The sequence below is a fragment of the Caretta caretta genome, chromosome 5 (genome assembly GCF_965140235.1).
Source record: "Caretta caretta isolate rCarCar2 chromosome 5, rCarCar1.hap1, whole genome shotgun sequence".
In the NCBI taxonomy this organism is placed as follows: domain Eukaryota; kingdom Metazoa; phylum Chordata; order Testudines; family Cheloniidae; genus Caretta; species Caretta caretta.
In genome coordinates this window covers 12,982,882-12,998,545 of record NC_134210.1, presented here as the reverse complement: position 1 = coordinate 12,998,545, position 15,664 = coordinate 12,982,882, and the positions used below count along the sequence as shown (strand labels likewise).

At 43.2% G+C, this 15,664-nt stretch overlaps 1 protein-coding gene across 5 annotated transcripts in view; it reads left to right on the top strand.

The window, feature by feature from the left end:
• Positions 1-15,664, top strand: part of EPG5 (ectopic P-granules 5 autophagy tethering factor) — an 83,238-nt gene that overhangs the window by 41,702 nt on the left and 25,872 nt on the right. For all 5 annotated transcript variants that reach the window (XM_048849598.2, XM_048849597.2, XM_048849602.2 and 2 more), the window contains 6 exons: positions 2,086-2,209; positions 3,273-3,417; positions 8,912-9,083; positions 11,258-11,420; positions 12,485-12,627; positions 14,597-14,753. In XM_048849598.2, the coding sequence (XP_048705555.2) occupies positions 2,086-2,209; positions 3,273-3,417; positions 8,912-9,083; positions 11,258-11,420; positions 12,485-12,627; positions 14,597-14,753 (904 nt within the window). The remainder of the gene's footprint in view (positions 1-2,085; positions 2,210-3,272; positions 3,418-8,911; positions 9,084-11,257; positions 11,421-12,484; positions 12,628-14,596; positions 14,754-15,664) is intronic.

Here is a 15,664-nt window from a genome sequence, read left to right as displayed (position 1 = left end):
GGCCCCCTCCACCCTCAGTTCCTTCTTGCCGCCAGTGATGGTGCATGGAACTGGTGCTGCTTCAGCTAGAGCTGTTGCTTTCGTTCGTTCGAACTTATTTGCCTCCTGCAAATTTTATTGTATATAGTTTCCCTCTAGTTTAGTTCAACCTATTTGTTAAGTTAGAGGCTTAGTAGGTCCCTAAAGGGACTTCGCTTCGGGATGGGGCATGCCCCAGTCCCCAGGCTTTAAACCCCACAATCACTGTAAAAGGCCAAGCCCATTAGCGATCCACAGAATAGTTGTTTACGGTTCTTGGGTAAAGGTCACATTAGTGATAAGTGCAGAATCTACAAGTCCTTCAAGGCCAGGTTGAAAAGGAGTGTGACATTCACTTGAAGGCTCTCCTGATGGAGTCTGCCCTTACCCCAAAGCCGATTCGGCACCGAGCACCATGACCTCATTGCGCAGCGCTCCGCCGATACTGTCTATGAGCCGGCACTGGTCTCCTTCCGTGACTCCAGCCAAGAAGCTCAGGAAGACAGGGCGTGGAAGGTCTCCAGCTTCCCGTAAGGGAAAGGACAAGTCTGGGGTGGACCAAGGCCCTGTTTCGGGTGCCTCTTCAACCCCTTCGGGGTCCTGGGCCCCAACTCAGGTCGAGCAGTGTAGCCCAGCCCGCTCCGCGCCGGATACTCCAGATAGCAGTGGAGGTCCTAGTCAGCTCCGGGTGCCGTCCACACCAGAGGCCCTGCAAGCGGCACAAGAAATATGTCCCTCCCAGTGCTGCCCACGCTAGCCCCTGCAGGGTCCTGGTCCTGGGGTAAACCCACGTTGGCACCACCATAGTCTCCACCTTTCTGGCAGTGCTCTCCATCGCGGGGGACATCCTGCCAACGGTCGCCTCTCGCATCCGGCGTGCTTCTGCTTGTGATAGGCAGAAGCTTTGCAGCCCCATCTGGTCTCTGGACCTCGGACAAGGGCAGAGAGGCTCGAGGTGTGGCTCACAGGTAGCCGGACGCAGACCTCTGGAGGCACGCACCTCCTGGCAGGAGTTTTGGAGTTGGCACCCAAAATCTCTGCGGCACCAGTACCGCTCCAGGGACAGGTCGAGGGACCAACGGTACCATTTTCCGGTCCGTAGCTGATCCTCCAGGGCAGCTTCACCGTGTGTGGCTTCATCTTCGCGACACCAGGCCCGCTCTGGTTCCCGGTCCTGCTCCACATCCCGGTACTACACGTTAAGCATGAGGCTTAGATCGCCAGCTTGGGGCTGTCGCAGATCCGCTGAGCACTGCTGGTTGCCAAACCCCGATCCAGACGCTCGTTGAGGTCAGCCAGATATAACTCTGGGAGGGGTGACCGGTACTGGTCGGGACAGAGCCACCAATCAACCCGGTCCTGGTCGCAGGGGGGTGACCGCTCGGGCTCTCGCTCAGGTTTGGAGAAAGGTTCCCTAGCAGCAGGACAGGATAGACCTACTGGACTATTCCCCAGATCCTTCCTGCCCTCTGTTTGCCAACAGCCTTTCTTTCTTCCTTCCTCCCTGCATGGGTGTCTATAATATCGGACCGATGCGTCCTCGATACAGTGGCACAGGGTTACACCCTTCAGTTAATTTCTACCCCGCCTTTCCCCCCGCATCCCCGTCCCACTTCAGGGACCCCTCTAATCCTTGAAAATTAACTCTCCAAAGCTCTTTCTTCCTGCTGTCCCATACTTCAGTCTAGGCTGACATGCCGTGTTCCACACTGGAGAGTAACAAGGCCATTGAGCTGGGCTCTGGTGTAACCCACCAGTCAGTGTGTGTTACATGTCCCCCTTTATGTTAAATGTGTAAAGGATATTAGTCTATTACATCTCCCAGTTACTGAGCCTGGTTCTTTAGCTCAAGTTGAAAAGCCTCATTCTTTTTAGCTCCAGAGGTTCCCATTTCAGTTATTAGTGTTGATCAGAATGGTGATCATCACGAGCTGCTGTGAATACACACTGTGTGTGTGTGTGTGTGTGTATGTATGTGTTCATGTGCCATTAAGGAAGAAAACACACACTCTGTAAACGTCTAACTTTTTTTTTCTCCTCCTCTCTCCCCTCATTTTTCTCTTTTAGGCTTTTTAATGTGTTTGTTCTGTGGCTGGAAGAAGAGAGCTTTCAGAAAGGCGATGCATACATTCCGTCTTTACCGAAGCAATATGATGTGTACAGACTTGCTAAGATCATGCAAAACCAGCAGGTGAAACAGGGACTTCAGTATCACTGACAGTGCAGGGCTGGGTTGATTGGTGATCCAAAATTCAGCTCACTGGTTAACAGAGACACTTAGTAACTTCGTAAATTGTGGAGCACCCTGTGCCCTGATAGTCTGCAGCACTGTCCATTCTGCAAGCTGTGGCTCTCCAGCATGAGTGGGCTTTTTCTTAGACTCCTGTATGCTGACCCAAACAGCCTCCCTCCATATGTGAGCCAGAGCTCATGCCCAGAGTTCTTGCATGCTACAACAAGAACATAGCTCTTATTCTGCACGTACTTGTGCTTTTTCAGATGGCTCTGGGAACTGTCCAGAACTGGATTTTAGATAGCAAATAAAACAGTTGAGGCTCAGACCTGCTCTCACTGAAATGTTATGTATTATTTCCTGATCAAGCAAAAATGAGCCAGAGGGAAGCTTACATTATTCTGTTCACTGTATATACTGTGCATGTCAAACCTTGCATGGCACTATTGGTTGAGGCCTCTTTCATTAGGTGAACCCTTGAAAGTTACTCCTTGTGGCTGGAGCTGTGTTTTTCCCCCACTCATTTTGAGTATGGATAAACTCTAGGAAATACAGCCCTTTTTTTACCTGATTTCAATAACTTATGCCCTTGATATTTAAGGAACTGCAGCTTCCTCTCCATTTCTTGCAAGCAGTTGTTTGAGTTGTGCTTGCCCCTACTGTCTTGGGGTTCAGTTTGAACTGGGCCTGGAATGGATCCCTTTAGGCTCGGGGAACTCATTTATAGAAGTTCCTCCCGGAGACTATCTGTTAGATTCCTTCCATGATGGTCATGAGTGCCTGTCAGTGCTCTGTGTGTGTGTAGATGGGTTTATCTCTAGCTGCTGCTTATCTTCAATTTTTCTCTTTTGGGAGCTCAGTTTTTCTGGGAAAGATTTTCTTTAAAATATTGGGCCTGGTTTCTACTCCATGATTGTACTGTCTCCCTGGTACTGTACATGGAGATGGGTGCACTGTATATTGTACTTTGTCAGCTGTGCAAAGTTCTCTATAATAATTTGAGCCTTCTCTCATGCCACAGGATTTGTGGATGGAATATGTCAATATTGAACGCATACAGCATGAATTTCAGGAAGCTCTACACCTTTGGCTTCAAGTCAAACTTGAATCCCATGCAACCCCTAGCACTTCATCAGTGCAGACAGATTTCACTAACCCTTTGTCAGGTAAGCCACAAACACAACATTGTTCAAGCTATTGCAGAAGCAACGAGTGTACATTTAGGACTGTTGTGGAAAAAAGCTCATTTTAGCATTAGGCTGCTTTGGGAACACAGTGGTGTTTATCATAACTAGTGGGTTAATGCAGTTCATATATTCTTAATTGAAGTAATTTTGGCTTGCAATAGGATAACATTTTTGTAATGCAGTTAATGGCCAAGATTTTCAGAAATTAGGGGACTACTAAATCCTCATTTAGGCACCTAAATAAGTAGCCTGATTATTCAAAAGTCCTGAGCCACCCAGCAGCTCCTGTTGACTTCAGTTGAAAGTTACATGGATGTTGAGCACTTTTAGGCCACTTACTTAAATGCCTAATTTTGGATTTGGGGCCTAACGTTAGGCTCCTGACTCTTGAAAATCTTGGCTCCATGTGGCTATGCAGAAGTATATCTAAAGGCAAGAATTATCTAAGAAATATCTCAAGGCAAGTATTAATTCCAAGATTATGACCTCACATGTTCACAAACAGTTTGAATGTGGTTCCATCTAGTGTGCATCACTTTTATTGGGTAACTTGGGGAGACACTGTCAGTGTTGCGATGTGCCTTTTTCTCTTTATCATTTTGCAAAATTCATGAATTTCTGTGTTTCGTTAACTATAAGTGCTCAAAATATTAGAGGTGAGGTTGCTAGCACTGCCTAATATTAAGGTTGCCTGAAATGTGCCATTATAAGACTCTGTGTATAACTTTGCCAAACTTTAACCATTTGGGTTTAACATTTGATGTCTGCCTCTGGCTGAACTGGTTTGGGAAAATTTCAGCCAAAATATTTTCAGGTGCTTCTCAGAACAAGGCTATTGAAAAGTAAATTGTGTTCAAAAATTCTGGTGATCTTTCCTTAGAGAAGCTGAAGTACCCCCATGCTTTGGAGCAGGGATTTGAAATTTGGGAGGGGGTGGCCTTTGAATCAGGGATGTGCCTTTTGCTGTCCCCATGAAAATCCTCCGAAATTTGGCCAAATTATAAACTTTTGAAAAATTGCAGTTTGCACATGCTCAGTAGAGTTTTGCTAGAGCTTTGCCGCTAAATTCCCTGAAGATTCTGTGACCGACCATGCTCCAGCCTGGGTCTGAAGGGATGAAGTTGGACTTTCTCCGCAGTGTAGTAGTTCTGGGCTGCTGTGGGCTGGGGCTGGGCACCACATCGCATCTGAGAGCAGGGATCCTCCCTTCCCTGTGCTTTCACTGCTTCCCCTGGTGGAGCCAAGCAGCCTGGAGGAGGAAGCTCCCTGACTGGACTGCAGAGGGGACAAAAGCAGAAGAGGGGAGTGTATTGGGACAAGGGGGGGAAACACTTGAAACTGGACGTGGAGGGCGGGAGGGAAGGGAAACTGGGAGTTGGGGTGTGGGCAAGGCTGGTGCTTGATGATGGATTTTTTTGAAAAACGTAGAAATTACACACACAAACTATGGTAAAAGAAAATATTAAGGTTGCAAAATCAAGCACCTAAACGTTAGGAGATATCAGAATTAAGGCTGTCTGTACAACCTTAACTTGGTCCACTTGTGCATATGCCTTATGATACAATCCTAATTACATACTCGTATGCTGTTTATTACCCACAGGACCCCTGTCTCATTCAGTGCACATGATGGACCTTCTCTGGGAATGAATCAGGGTTGTGTAGTGAAGGAGGCTGTAGGACCCTTTTTTGTTGCAGAAGTTGGAAGATGTATAGTGAATGAAACGGGATTGTAGGAAGAAATGGGATGATTGTCACAGTTCCTGAGTTGACTGCACCTCTTCCTCCTCTGTTGTCTGTTCAAAGGTGCCCCCTTAGGTCTTAGGCCTCTAGCTGTCACTTCTCTATTGGTGGTGACTTGCATCCCTTTCCCTCCAGACCTGGGATTTAGGTTTGCAGTCCCCTTGCAATTCACTGGGCTTATCTCAGTAGGTCTGACCCTAGTCCAGTGCCTGCCATCGTGCTCTCTCCTAGGAGCTACGACATTGTTAGTAGGGGCTGGCCAGCTTTCACAAACCACGGTATGTGTAGAACAAAAGCATTATAGAGAAAACGTCACAAAACAATAAACAGTCTATGTACATGCTAGGCTTACCAAGTATCAACCCATCATCTGCACGGAGAGCCTATTAAGTGCCCTACATTCTTCAGCAGGGTTTTGCCCTCATAGTCTCATGTCCATTTGAGTATCAAAAGAAGGTCCCTGAGTCAATTCAGGCTGCCCCCTATACCAAAAGATGTTTCTGCTGGGCCTTTTGAACCAGTTTATGGAGTCCCTCCGGGGGTGAGACTTCTCTGCAGCAGTTGTTTACCTTTTGTAATTGTTACCCCCTTCTCCCCCCACTGATTTTTAGTTCCTGGAGAAAGCGCTGTACCTTCCCCCATGGACATAGAATACGCTGTCTAGCTCACGCAGATATGTATGACATTTATAGATACGATAGTCTGAATACCCCATTTGCCTATGGTGTCTGGCATATAGAATTGTAGGACTGGAAGGGACCTCAAGAGACTATCTAGTCCAGTCCCCTGCACTTGCGGCAGGACTAAGTATTATCTTCTAGACCATCCCTGGCAGGTGTATGTCTAACTTGCTCTTAAAAATCTCCAATGATAGAGATTCCACAACCTCCCTAGGCAATTTATTAACCACCCTGACAGTTAGGAAGTTTTTCCTAATGTCCTACCTAAACTGCATTTTCAGCCCATTGCTTCTTGTGCTATCCTCAGAGGTTAAGGAGAACAATTTTTCTCCCTCCTCCTTGCCACAACCTTGTATGTACTTGAAAACTGTTGTCATGTCCCCTCTCAGTCTTCTCTCCTCCAGACTAAACAAACCCAATTCTTTCAGTCCATCCTAGGTCATGTTTTTCTAGACCTTTAATAATTTTTGTGCTCTTTTCTGGACTTTCTAGTTTGTCCACATCTTTCCTGAAAAGTGGTAACCAGAAGTGGACAGGTGAGGCCTAATCAGCGTGGAGTAGAGTGGAAGAATTACTTCTCGCATCTTGCTTACAACACTCCTGCTAATATATCCCAGAATGATGGGGTTGTATTTTTTTGTTTTTGTTTTGCAACAGTGCTACACTATTGACTCATATTTAGCTTGTGCTCCACCATGACCCCCAGACCCTTTCTTCAGTACTCCGTCCTAGGCAGTCATTTCCCATTTTGTATGTGTGCAACTGATTGTTCCTTTCTAAGTGGAGTACTTTGCATTTGTCTTTATTGAATTTCATCCTATTTACTTCAGACCATTTCTCCAATTTGTCCAGATCATTTTGAATTTTAATCCTATCCTCCAAAGCAATTGTAACCGTTCCCAGCTTGGTATCATCTACAAACTCTGCAAGTGTACTCTCTATGCCGTTATCTAAATGATTTAATGAAGATATTGAACGGAACTGGACCGAGAACTGATCCCTGCAGGACCCCACTTGATATGCCCTTCCAGCTTGACTGTGAACCACTGATGATTACTCTCTGGGAATGGTTTTCCAGCCAGTTATGCACCCACCTTATAGGAGCTCCATCTAGGTTGTATTTCCATAGCTTGTTTATGAGATGGTCATGTGAGACAGTATCAAAAGCCTTACTAAAGTCAAGATATACCACATCTACTGTTTCCTCCCATCCACAAGGCTTGTTACCCTATTAAAGAAAGCTGTTAGGTTGGTTTGACATGATTTGTTCTTGAAAATCCATTCTGATGGTTACTTATCACCTTATTATCTTCTAGGTGTTCGCAATTTGCTTAATTATTTGCTTCTTTATCTTTCCGGGTACTGACGTTAAGTTGACTGGTCTGTAATTCCCCAGTGTAAATCTATGGTTCTATGTGCACGACATGTTAGTATACTAGTCTTTGAAGTGTCCCTACTCCCAAAGTAGGTCTCGCGTCTATCACAATGGGCTCATGGTAAAGGTAGTTGAATGTCTTCCCTGGATAGCTGGATTCTATCCCTGCCTCTGCCAAGAGCTCCTGTATGATGCTAGTCAGGTCACTTAAATCAGACTTCTTGCAGATAGCCAATAATTTTGTGTCTTTGTTTTTTGGGTGTCTTACTTGAGACCCTGGGGTCTGATTTGCACAAGTGCTGAGCAATCTGAGCTGAACCTGAAGCCAAAGGGAGCTGTGCTCTGAAAGTGTCAAGTGCTATATATTGATAAGTACTCTGAAAAATCAGATCACGGGTATCTCAAATTGGGCACGCAAAATTAGTGGATACTTTTAATCTTAATCTCTCTACCTCAGTTCCCTTTTTGTAAAATGGGGATAAAAATACCCCCTCATCTCAGTGCTGTCACAATAAAGACATTAATGTTTGTCAAGCACTCCTATACTGTAGTGATGAGCATCATAGAAAAGCCCTAAAGGAAACCAATCTATTTCCAGAGCAGGGTTTGAATAGTGTGCAGTAAAAAAGGACTGAAGCCCCACACTGAACAATGAGGGGAAAAAGAATATTTAATTGAGCATCATCTGTTTTGTGCAATGAATGAGGCAGAGGTCTTGGGGAGAAAATAGCATGTGATCATATAATTAAAGACTATATCATAATGCATACACATAATGCACACAAGGAGGTTGAGTTATTAGTTAATAAAAAGAAGTGAGAGTTAGAGTGGTTAAAGCAGATAAGATACATTAACAGGTGAGTCCAAGCTTGTAAGCCCAAAATGATAGGAGAGATGTAGTAATTTGCTAGTTTTCCAAAAGTCTTTTCAGGGTCACCCAGGGTAAATCTGGATATCTCTGTCAACTCATTCAGTATTCCATCCTGCTAGAATCCAGAACAGATCAGAGGTTCAGAATCATTTCCCGGGATCTGTTCTCATAGCTGTTTTCCCCTGAAAACAATCTGACCAGCGTCTCCATCACAGCATGGGCTTTTTCCTTGTTGACTAAATGCAGACTGGGTCTGTGGATTTCCCATTGCTGAACACAGTGACCCATACTTTGACGTTAGCATGCTTCTTCATTTACAGTTCCAAGGCTCCAATCCTGTTTGATGGGCAATCCAGTTAGAGATATACACAATGCATTTAGTTACAGCAGTCCAAGCAATCTTTCGTTAGTTTTCATGACATTTACACATCAAACATCTCCTCATCTTGGTATTAATACATACTTTTGATCTAGGGTTAACTAAGTACAACGATATACATAAAGTAAGGCAATAGCAACCAACAGTTAAATTTGGTGTAAATGGAATTACCGGGGTATATGCCATATAAATGTAATATGATAACTTCCCCCTTAGTTCTGTTCTAACAAGTGAATTGGCCTGTGCCTACTAGCTCACTTAACATTTCTTTGCTATTCACATGCAGATGAATTGGCCCACAGCTTTGATTTGAGCTGGTCTGTCAGCGTCACAACCAGTAATAATCAAATTATTTGTATGGTCAGATTATAACCTAAATGTTTTTCTTTAAGAGTGACAAGAATTGCCCCTCCTTTCCTTTCTAGCCAAGGAGAGAATAATGAGTAATTTGAAGAAGTATGATGCACCCAAACCCCCTCTTCCCCTACAACCAGTGAAACCTCCTGTGCCTGTTATTTCCTCTGCCAGTCTAGTAAGTCAGAAAGAAGCAACACAGCTTGTGCGCATGGACCTTAACAACTTGCAGCAACATGCCAAGTAAGATTTAGCTATGTTTTGTCTGCTTTGCTGGTATGTTCAGTTGACTTCGGAAGCAGCCTTCATGTCTGCATTGTTAGCATGATTAGAAATAACAGAACCTGATTCACTATTACTGACCTATTTTGTGTTTTTCTTGTAGATTGCATGATAATTTAATTGATATAACAAATTTAGGACCAGAACTAACTACTAGGATTTATTCTGTTCCATGGAAAAGAGTCGAACAATCACCTCATTCTAATTAAGACATAACCTATTCCTACTCTAGATTGTTATAGTCAGTAATTAGTTAACTAATCCTTTTACATAAGTCATCCTACTGTGGCCATTTCTTGCAATGGAGCCGGCAAGAGGAAAATCTGATCTCAAGTTCTGGTAACTTCATACATTGTTTTTGGTGACAGAATAATCTGTACATTCTCATAGCAAAATGCAGCTGAAGAAGAACGTAGCGTTGTAAAAAAACTGATAAATGAATAGTTTAAAAAATGTTACCCTTTTTAGCCGTTCAGAAACAATCTTGACTTGATCACATTTGTAATGTGCAAGCAGAATAAATAAATGTACTTATTGCATTAATAGAGCGAGTTTCACAAAGCTGAAAACAATTGAGCCAAATCAGCTGAGAGGAATAATTTAATCAGAAAAATGTGAATGGTAATTGGGAAATCATTTAAGAACACTTCAATAGATGACCAAAAAGGCACAATCTTACAACTGAGGAAGGAGGCCATATTGGGTAAAGAAAAACCCCAAAACAAAAAACCTGGTTTAAAGGGGAAGTGAAGGTAAATATAAAATTTAAAAAAAAAATAAGAGAAGAAATGGGAGGTTGATAATAATATAAAGTTAGTAATTGTAGACAATTGATAGGGGAAGCAAAAGACTACAAAGAGACCTGACAAACAACCACAAAAAGAATTCTATGGCTAGCAGAGTTAAGTTCAATAAGAAGGAATTTTTTAAATTTATTAGGAACAAAGAATCCTGGCAATGGTATTGGTCCATTAATAGATGGAAATAGTAGAATTATCCATAATAATGAAAAAAAGGCAAAAGTGTTCACTAAATATTCCTATTCTGTATTTGGGGAAAAAACAGATGCAGTCTGAGTAGAGAGGTTATTTTACCTTTGTTTTTGGCACTGGTGTGTTGGATGCCAGAATATGGTGTCCTGTTCTAGAGCCTATAATCCAGGAAGGATGTTGATAAATTGGAGGGGATTCAGAGAAGAGCCATGAGAATGATTAAAGGATTAGAAAACCTGCCATAGTGGTAGACTCAAAGAACTCGATCTATTTAACTTAACAAAGAGAAAATTTAAAGGTGATTTGATTAGTCTATAAGTATCTACATAGGGAATAAATATTTAATAATGGGCTCTTCAATCTAGCAGAAAAAGGTATCATGTTTTCCCAACGGCTGGAAGTTGGAGCTAGACAAATTCAGACTGGGAATGAGATTTTTAAGTGAGAGTAAATAACCATTGGAACAATTTACCAAGGCCATGGTGGATTCTCCCTCACCGACCATTTTAAAATTGAGATTAGATGTTTTTCAAAAAGATCTCCTATAGGAATTATTTGGGGGAAGTTCTATGGCCTGGGTTATGCAGGAAATCAGGCTAGATGATCACAATGGTCGCTTCTGTCATTGGAGTCTCTCAATCCTTTTAAAGAGTTGGCATGCTCATGGAGAAGAGATATATCAACCTGCTTGAGATACAGAACAAATCCTCAAAAAAAAATTTTTTTTTTTCAGCAGTAACTCTGTGTGCTTCACTGTGTTAACTGAACCATCCAGCCCTTTTATTTAAAGACTATTTATACCTAGTTACAATATGTGGCCTAATTAATTTCCTGCTTGGTTGTCCCAGAATCTTTTTTAGGTGCTATATTTGAGTAGTTTATGATCCTCCTGGTGAAGTTACTTCCCCGTTGTTATGAATTGCTGCTTGTGAAATGTACGTCTGTTTTTATTTATTCCGTTTTTCATTTAGTAAACTTCTATACTGCCTGAAGTTTGGATTATATACTATCTAGAACTATAGTTAACTACCTTTTTCCTTGTAAAACCCGTAATCTTGCAGTCATGGTATCTCTTGCTATTAAAGTTTCCAATGCCCAGCTCTGTGCTAAAGGTTTTGCTAACTTCTTGTCTATATTTTGCAGAACTGCGGCTCGCCGGGAGACCCAGCAGGTTGCTCTTGACGGTGAAATATTGGACACGATCCCCAAACTCTATATCAACAGGGAAGAACAGATTACCCTTGAGTTGAAGTGTCCGGGTACTTCAAATAAAAGCTGTCAGGGAGCAGCTCTTGTGACAGTCCAGGTTAGAAATCTAATTTCACATCCTCTAGCTCGGCGGTCCCCAAACTTTTGAGGATTGTGCCCCCCGGAGCCAGTGGTGCCGCAGCTTGGGGCAGAGGGATGAGGACAGGGGCAAGGGGGCTGAGGTTGGGGCCTCAACTGGGGGTGAGTCTAGGGTTGGGGGCGGGGCTGAGGCTGGGGGCAGAGCTGCAGCTGGTCTGTGGTCTGTGCCTGCAGCCAGGGGCGGAGCCGCTCCGGCCTTGGTCCTGGGCTGGGAGTGGAGCTGTGGCCAGCAGCAAGGCTGGGAGCAGGTGTTGGGCCATCAATGGAGCCATGCCGAGGCTGGGGATGGGACCGGGCGCGGAGCCGGGGACGTGGCTGGGGACGGCACCAGAGCAGAGCTGGGGGCGGGGAGGTCCCTGTCACGCCTCTGTGGACGTTCCTCCACACCCCTGTAGTGGGGCACTGCCCACACTTTGGGGACCTCTGCTCTTGCTCCGTGTTTTTGGATCGCTGAATTGGTATACTGAAAGCACCCAGTTAAGAGTTCTTGTACTTGGGGCAGTGCAGATATGCACTGTTGTACAGTTGCTACATTTCACTCTAGAGGTGGTTGCATTTCCTCAACTAAAGAAATGGTCCCTTTGTACAGTTTGTATTTAATCTTGTTAAATGATTTTGCTGAAAGACACTAGGCAAATATGTTTGTTGATGGGAATAACGGAACCAAAATGGGATGTTTATAGACAACCTCGCTGGTTGTGTAAACTGAGTTTTAGTCTATTCTAATTGTTTAGATTTTATCCATTTGGTTATATATATTTAAAAATACTAAATAGAAGAGCATAAATTATGTTACTACGCAATCGTTAACTATGAAAATTACCAACATGTGTGTGCTTAAGCAGTACATTCCACAGAATCAAGACGTGCTCTAGGCCCAAAATCAGGAAATCCTCTCTCTTCAGGACCTTGCTGCTGGGTTCCAGTTTCTTTTTACTTTTGTTGTGACAGGAGGGAGAATTTTAGAAAAACTTGTCTTGTAAAGGTTCTTAAATTTTAAGTAATTGGCTCTGTCTCCCTTAGTTTGCAGGGAAGCATAAAAATGAAGCAATAAGTCAGCAGCTTCACGCTCTGCGTAAAGAAGTAAAACTACTACAAGCAGAAGCCACAAAGCCGCCTTTTCTGAGTATTGTGGAAGCAGCTGTACATGTGGAAAACTTTATAACGTAAGTAACACAGTTACTGCTATATACAGTAGTGTTTTACAATGAGAATTTGTCTTTCTGTACAGCCAAGTGAAAAGGCAAAATCTATTTTCATGCTTTTGTAATGCCCACCAGTCTGAGTCATAGCAGGATTTGAACCCTCAGGTTTATTGGTTCATAACACAGACCTCTACCACATGAACAAAAGGCTTGACTCTGTCTTTTGGCAGCAGTAGTAGGCTCTTCTTATCCAGCCTATCTTATCTCATAGTGTTTTGCATGTTACACTTTCATTTTTTATACTCTGCACTAGTATAACCATTGCTTTTTAACTCCTTTGCAAAAGCAAATGACAGCACTTCCTTTGTGCAATGGCATGGTGTACTAAATATCAGGCCACAGCAAAATTTTACAGCGTTTAGATTGGCCATGAACTAAAAATAGGTGTTTATAATGTCAGTGTTTATGGACTCTCCCCAATGCAATCAACAGGGCTTTGATAGTCAGAGCTATGATTCAGAGCTGTCACACCAGCTTTCCAAAATGTTTGTGGGCATAATGTAATGGAAGAGGGCTTTGTAATTCAGTCTGCTGTTGACTGAATTAATGTCCAACCTAAACCTCCCTTCTTGCAATTTAAGCCCATTGCTTCTTGTCCTACCCTCAGAGGTTAAGAAAAAAATTTTTTTCTTCCTCCTCCTTGTAACAACCTTTTACATACTTGAAAATTATTATCATGTCTCCCCTCGACTTACCTCCGTAGCGATTGATCCAGCGTGGGTTGATTTATCGTGTCTAGTGAAGACATGATAAATCAACCACCGAGCGCTCTCCAATCGACTCAGTACTCCACCGGCGTGAGAAGCACAGGCGGAGTTGATGGGGGAGTGTCAGCAGTCGACCTACCGCAGGGCGGTAAGTAGCTCTAAGTACGTCAACTTCAGCTTTGCTATTTTTGTTGCAGAAGTTGCATAACTTAGACCGACTTAGCTCTTGCCGCCCCCCCCACCCCGTGTAGACTAGGCCTCAGTCTTCTCTTTTACAGACTAAACAAACCCAGTTTTTTCAATCTTCCCTCATAGGTCATGTTTCCAGACCTTTAATCATTTTTGTTGCTCTTCTCTGGACTCTCTTCAATTTGTCCACATCCTTCCTGAAATGTGATGCCCAGAACTGGCCATAATACTCCAGCTGAGGCCTAATCAGTGCGGAGTAGAGCAGAAGAATTACTTCTCGTATCTTGCTTACACCACTCCTGCTAATACACCCCAGAATGATGTTTGCTTTTTTTGCAACAGCATTACACTGTTGGCTCATATTTAGCTTGTGGTCCACTATGACCCCCAGATTCCTTTCCGCAGTACTCCTTCCTAGACAGTCATTTCCCATTTTGTATATGTGCATTACACACATTTTGTATTATACTTTTCTCTGCTAGATTGAGACTATTATCAAATATATTCCCCATATAAGTACTTACAGACTGTGATGAAATCACCCCTTACACTTCTCTTTGTTAAGCTAAATAGATTGAGCTCCTTGCATCTATCGCTTTAAGGCATATTTTCTAATCCTGTGGCTCTTCTCTGAACCCTTTTCAATTTACCAACATCCTTCTTGAATTGTGGACACCAGAACTGGCTGGAGCATTAGAGTGGAGCATTAGAGTACAGTACTCTCTATATTTTATGCTGGTTCTTCAAGGCTAACGAGTAAAATGCAGTAAAATCTTTTTTGCGAATACAGACTAACACGGCTGTTACTCTGAAACCTTTGAAAATAAAGTGACTTTATCTGACTCTAATTACAAAGGTCAAGATCTAAGGTGCTGCTTGTACATACTGGAGCCATTTTTCAGGGCAGAACCACTCTTAAAAAATCCCACCAAACCCAAAAGTCCGCCTCATAGATACCAGCCGTAGTAATGTGGTTTTTGTTATGGGTGATAATTTGTGTACAGACTAGCAGTTTTATATGCATTCTTCTGCAGAGCCTTAATAAATATCTACAAGGTGCGGCCTACGTCTACAATTCAGAAAGTTGGAATTAGCTTGTTCTTTGCAGTAATAGATTTTGTGTGTGATGAAACTCAACGCCATCCACCCACAAGGCAGTTCTTTACCTCCTGCATCGAGATCCTAGGCCAAGTAAGTTTATTCTGTATGCGCTCTAATTCTGCATGCCTCACAATTTTTTAATGCGAACTGCCTGCTAATATCTAAGGTCTAAAAGAAATCCACAGAAATCTGGGAATTCATAGCTACGTATGTCACTCATTCTCCTACCACCACATTGCACAATACCTCAGTTGTGTCACACATAAGCAGCATGAAGATTGTTGTTCTGAGATGCCTTTTATAGCTACTGCAGGATCAATGTGAGAAGAAAACGATAGAGTTTAGTTGTTAAGAAGTCTGGATCTTCAGTTTGCCCTTTGGATCCCAGGTAGCTGCACTGCTTACAAGGGCATTTTAGCATTTTGGTTCATTGATTGACTGTTTCGTTGCTTCCGTGGACCTGGCCGGTCACCCAGGCCTTTGTCACCTTGAGATTAAACTGTTACAGTATGGTTGATGTAGAGCACCAATCAGAAGATACTGCTGGTGCAAAACATAATTCCTACTGCTTGGTAGTGTTGACTATAGGGAGCATATTACACCAGTGCTCCAGAGAAGCCATTAGCAATTCATGGTGTTTATGTTGATTTATTAAACCCCGTATAGTTTGGGTTCTCGGTACCACTTTCCCTATGTGCCACTGCGGCATTTGAGATCAGCTGAAGAGTTCTTGTTTACTGCCCCTGCATTTCAAATGTATAGCAACAGAGGAAGAGCTCTTGAATCAGGAATTCATTTCCTCTTGTTGGCCCATCGGAGCCAGAATTTTTGACTTCTAGGACCGTGGTGTAAGACTTTTCTGGACACTTGGGCTTTTGCTAAAGGCAGTGGTGGAACATATTTATTTTACAAATGGATTTTGGAGGTGTTTCTGTTATGTTTGTTTATTTGTATTACCTAGCTGCCCAGATCATGGACCAGTGGCTCGGTCCTGGACAGAC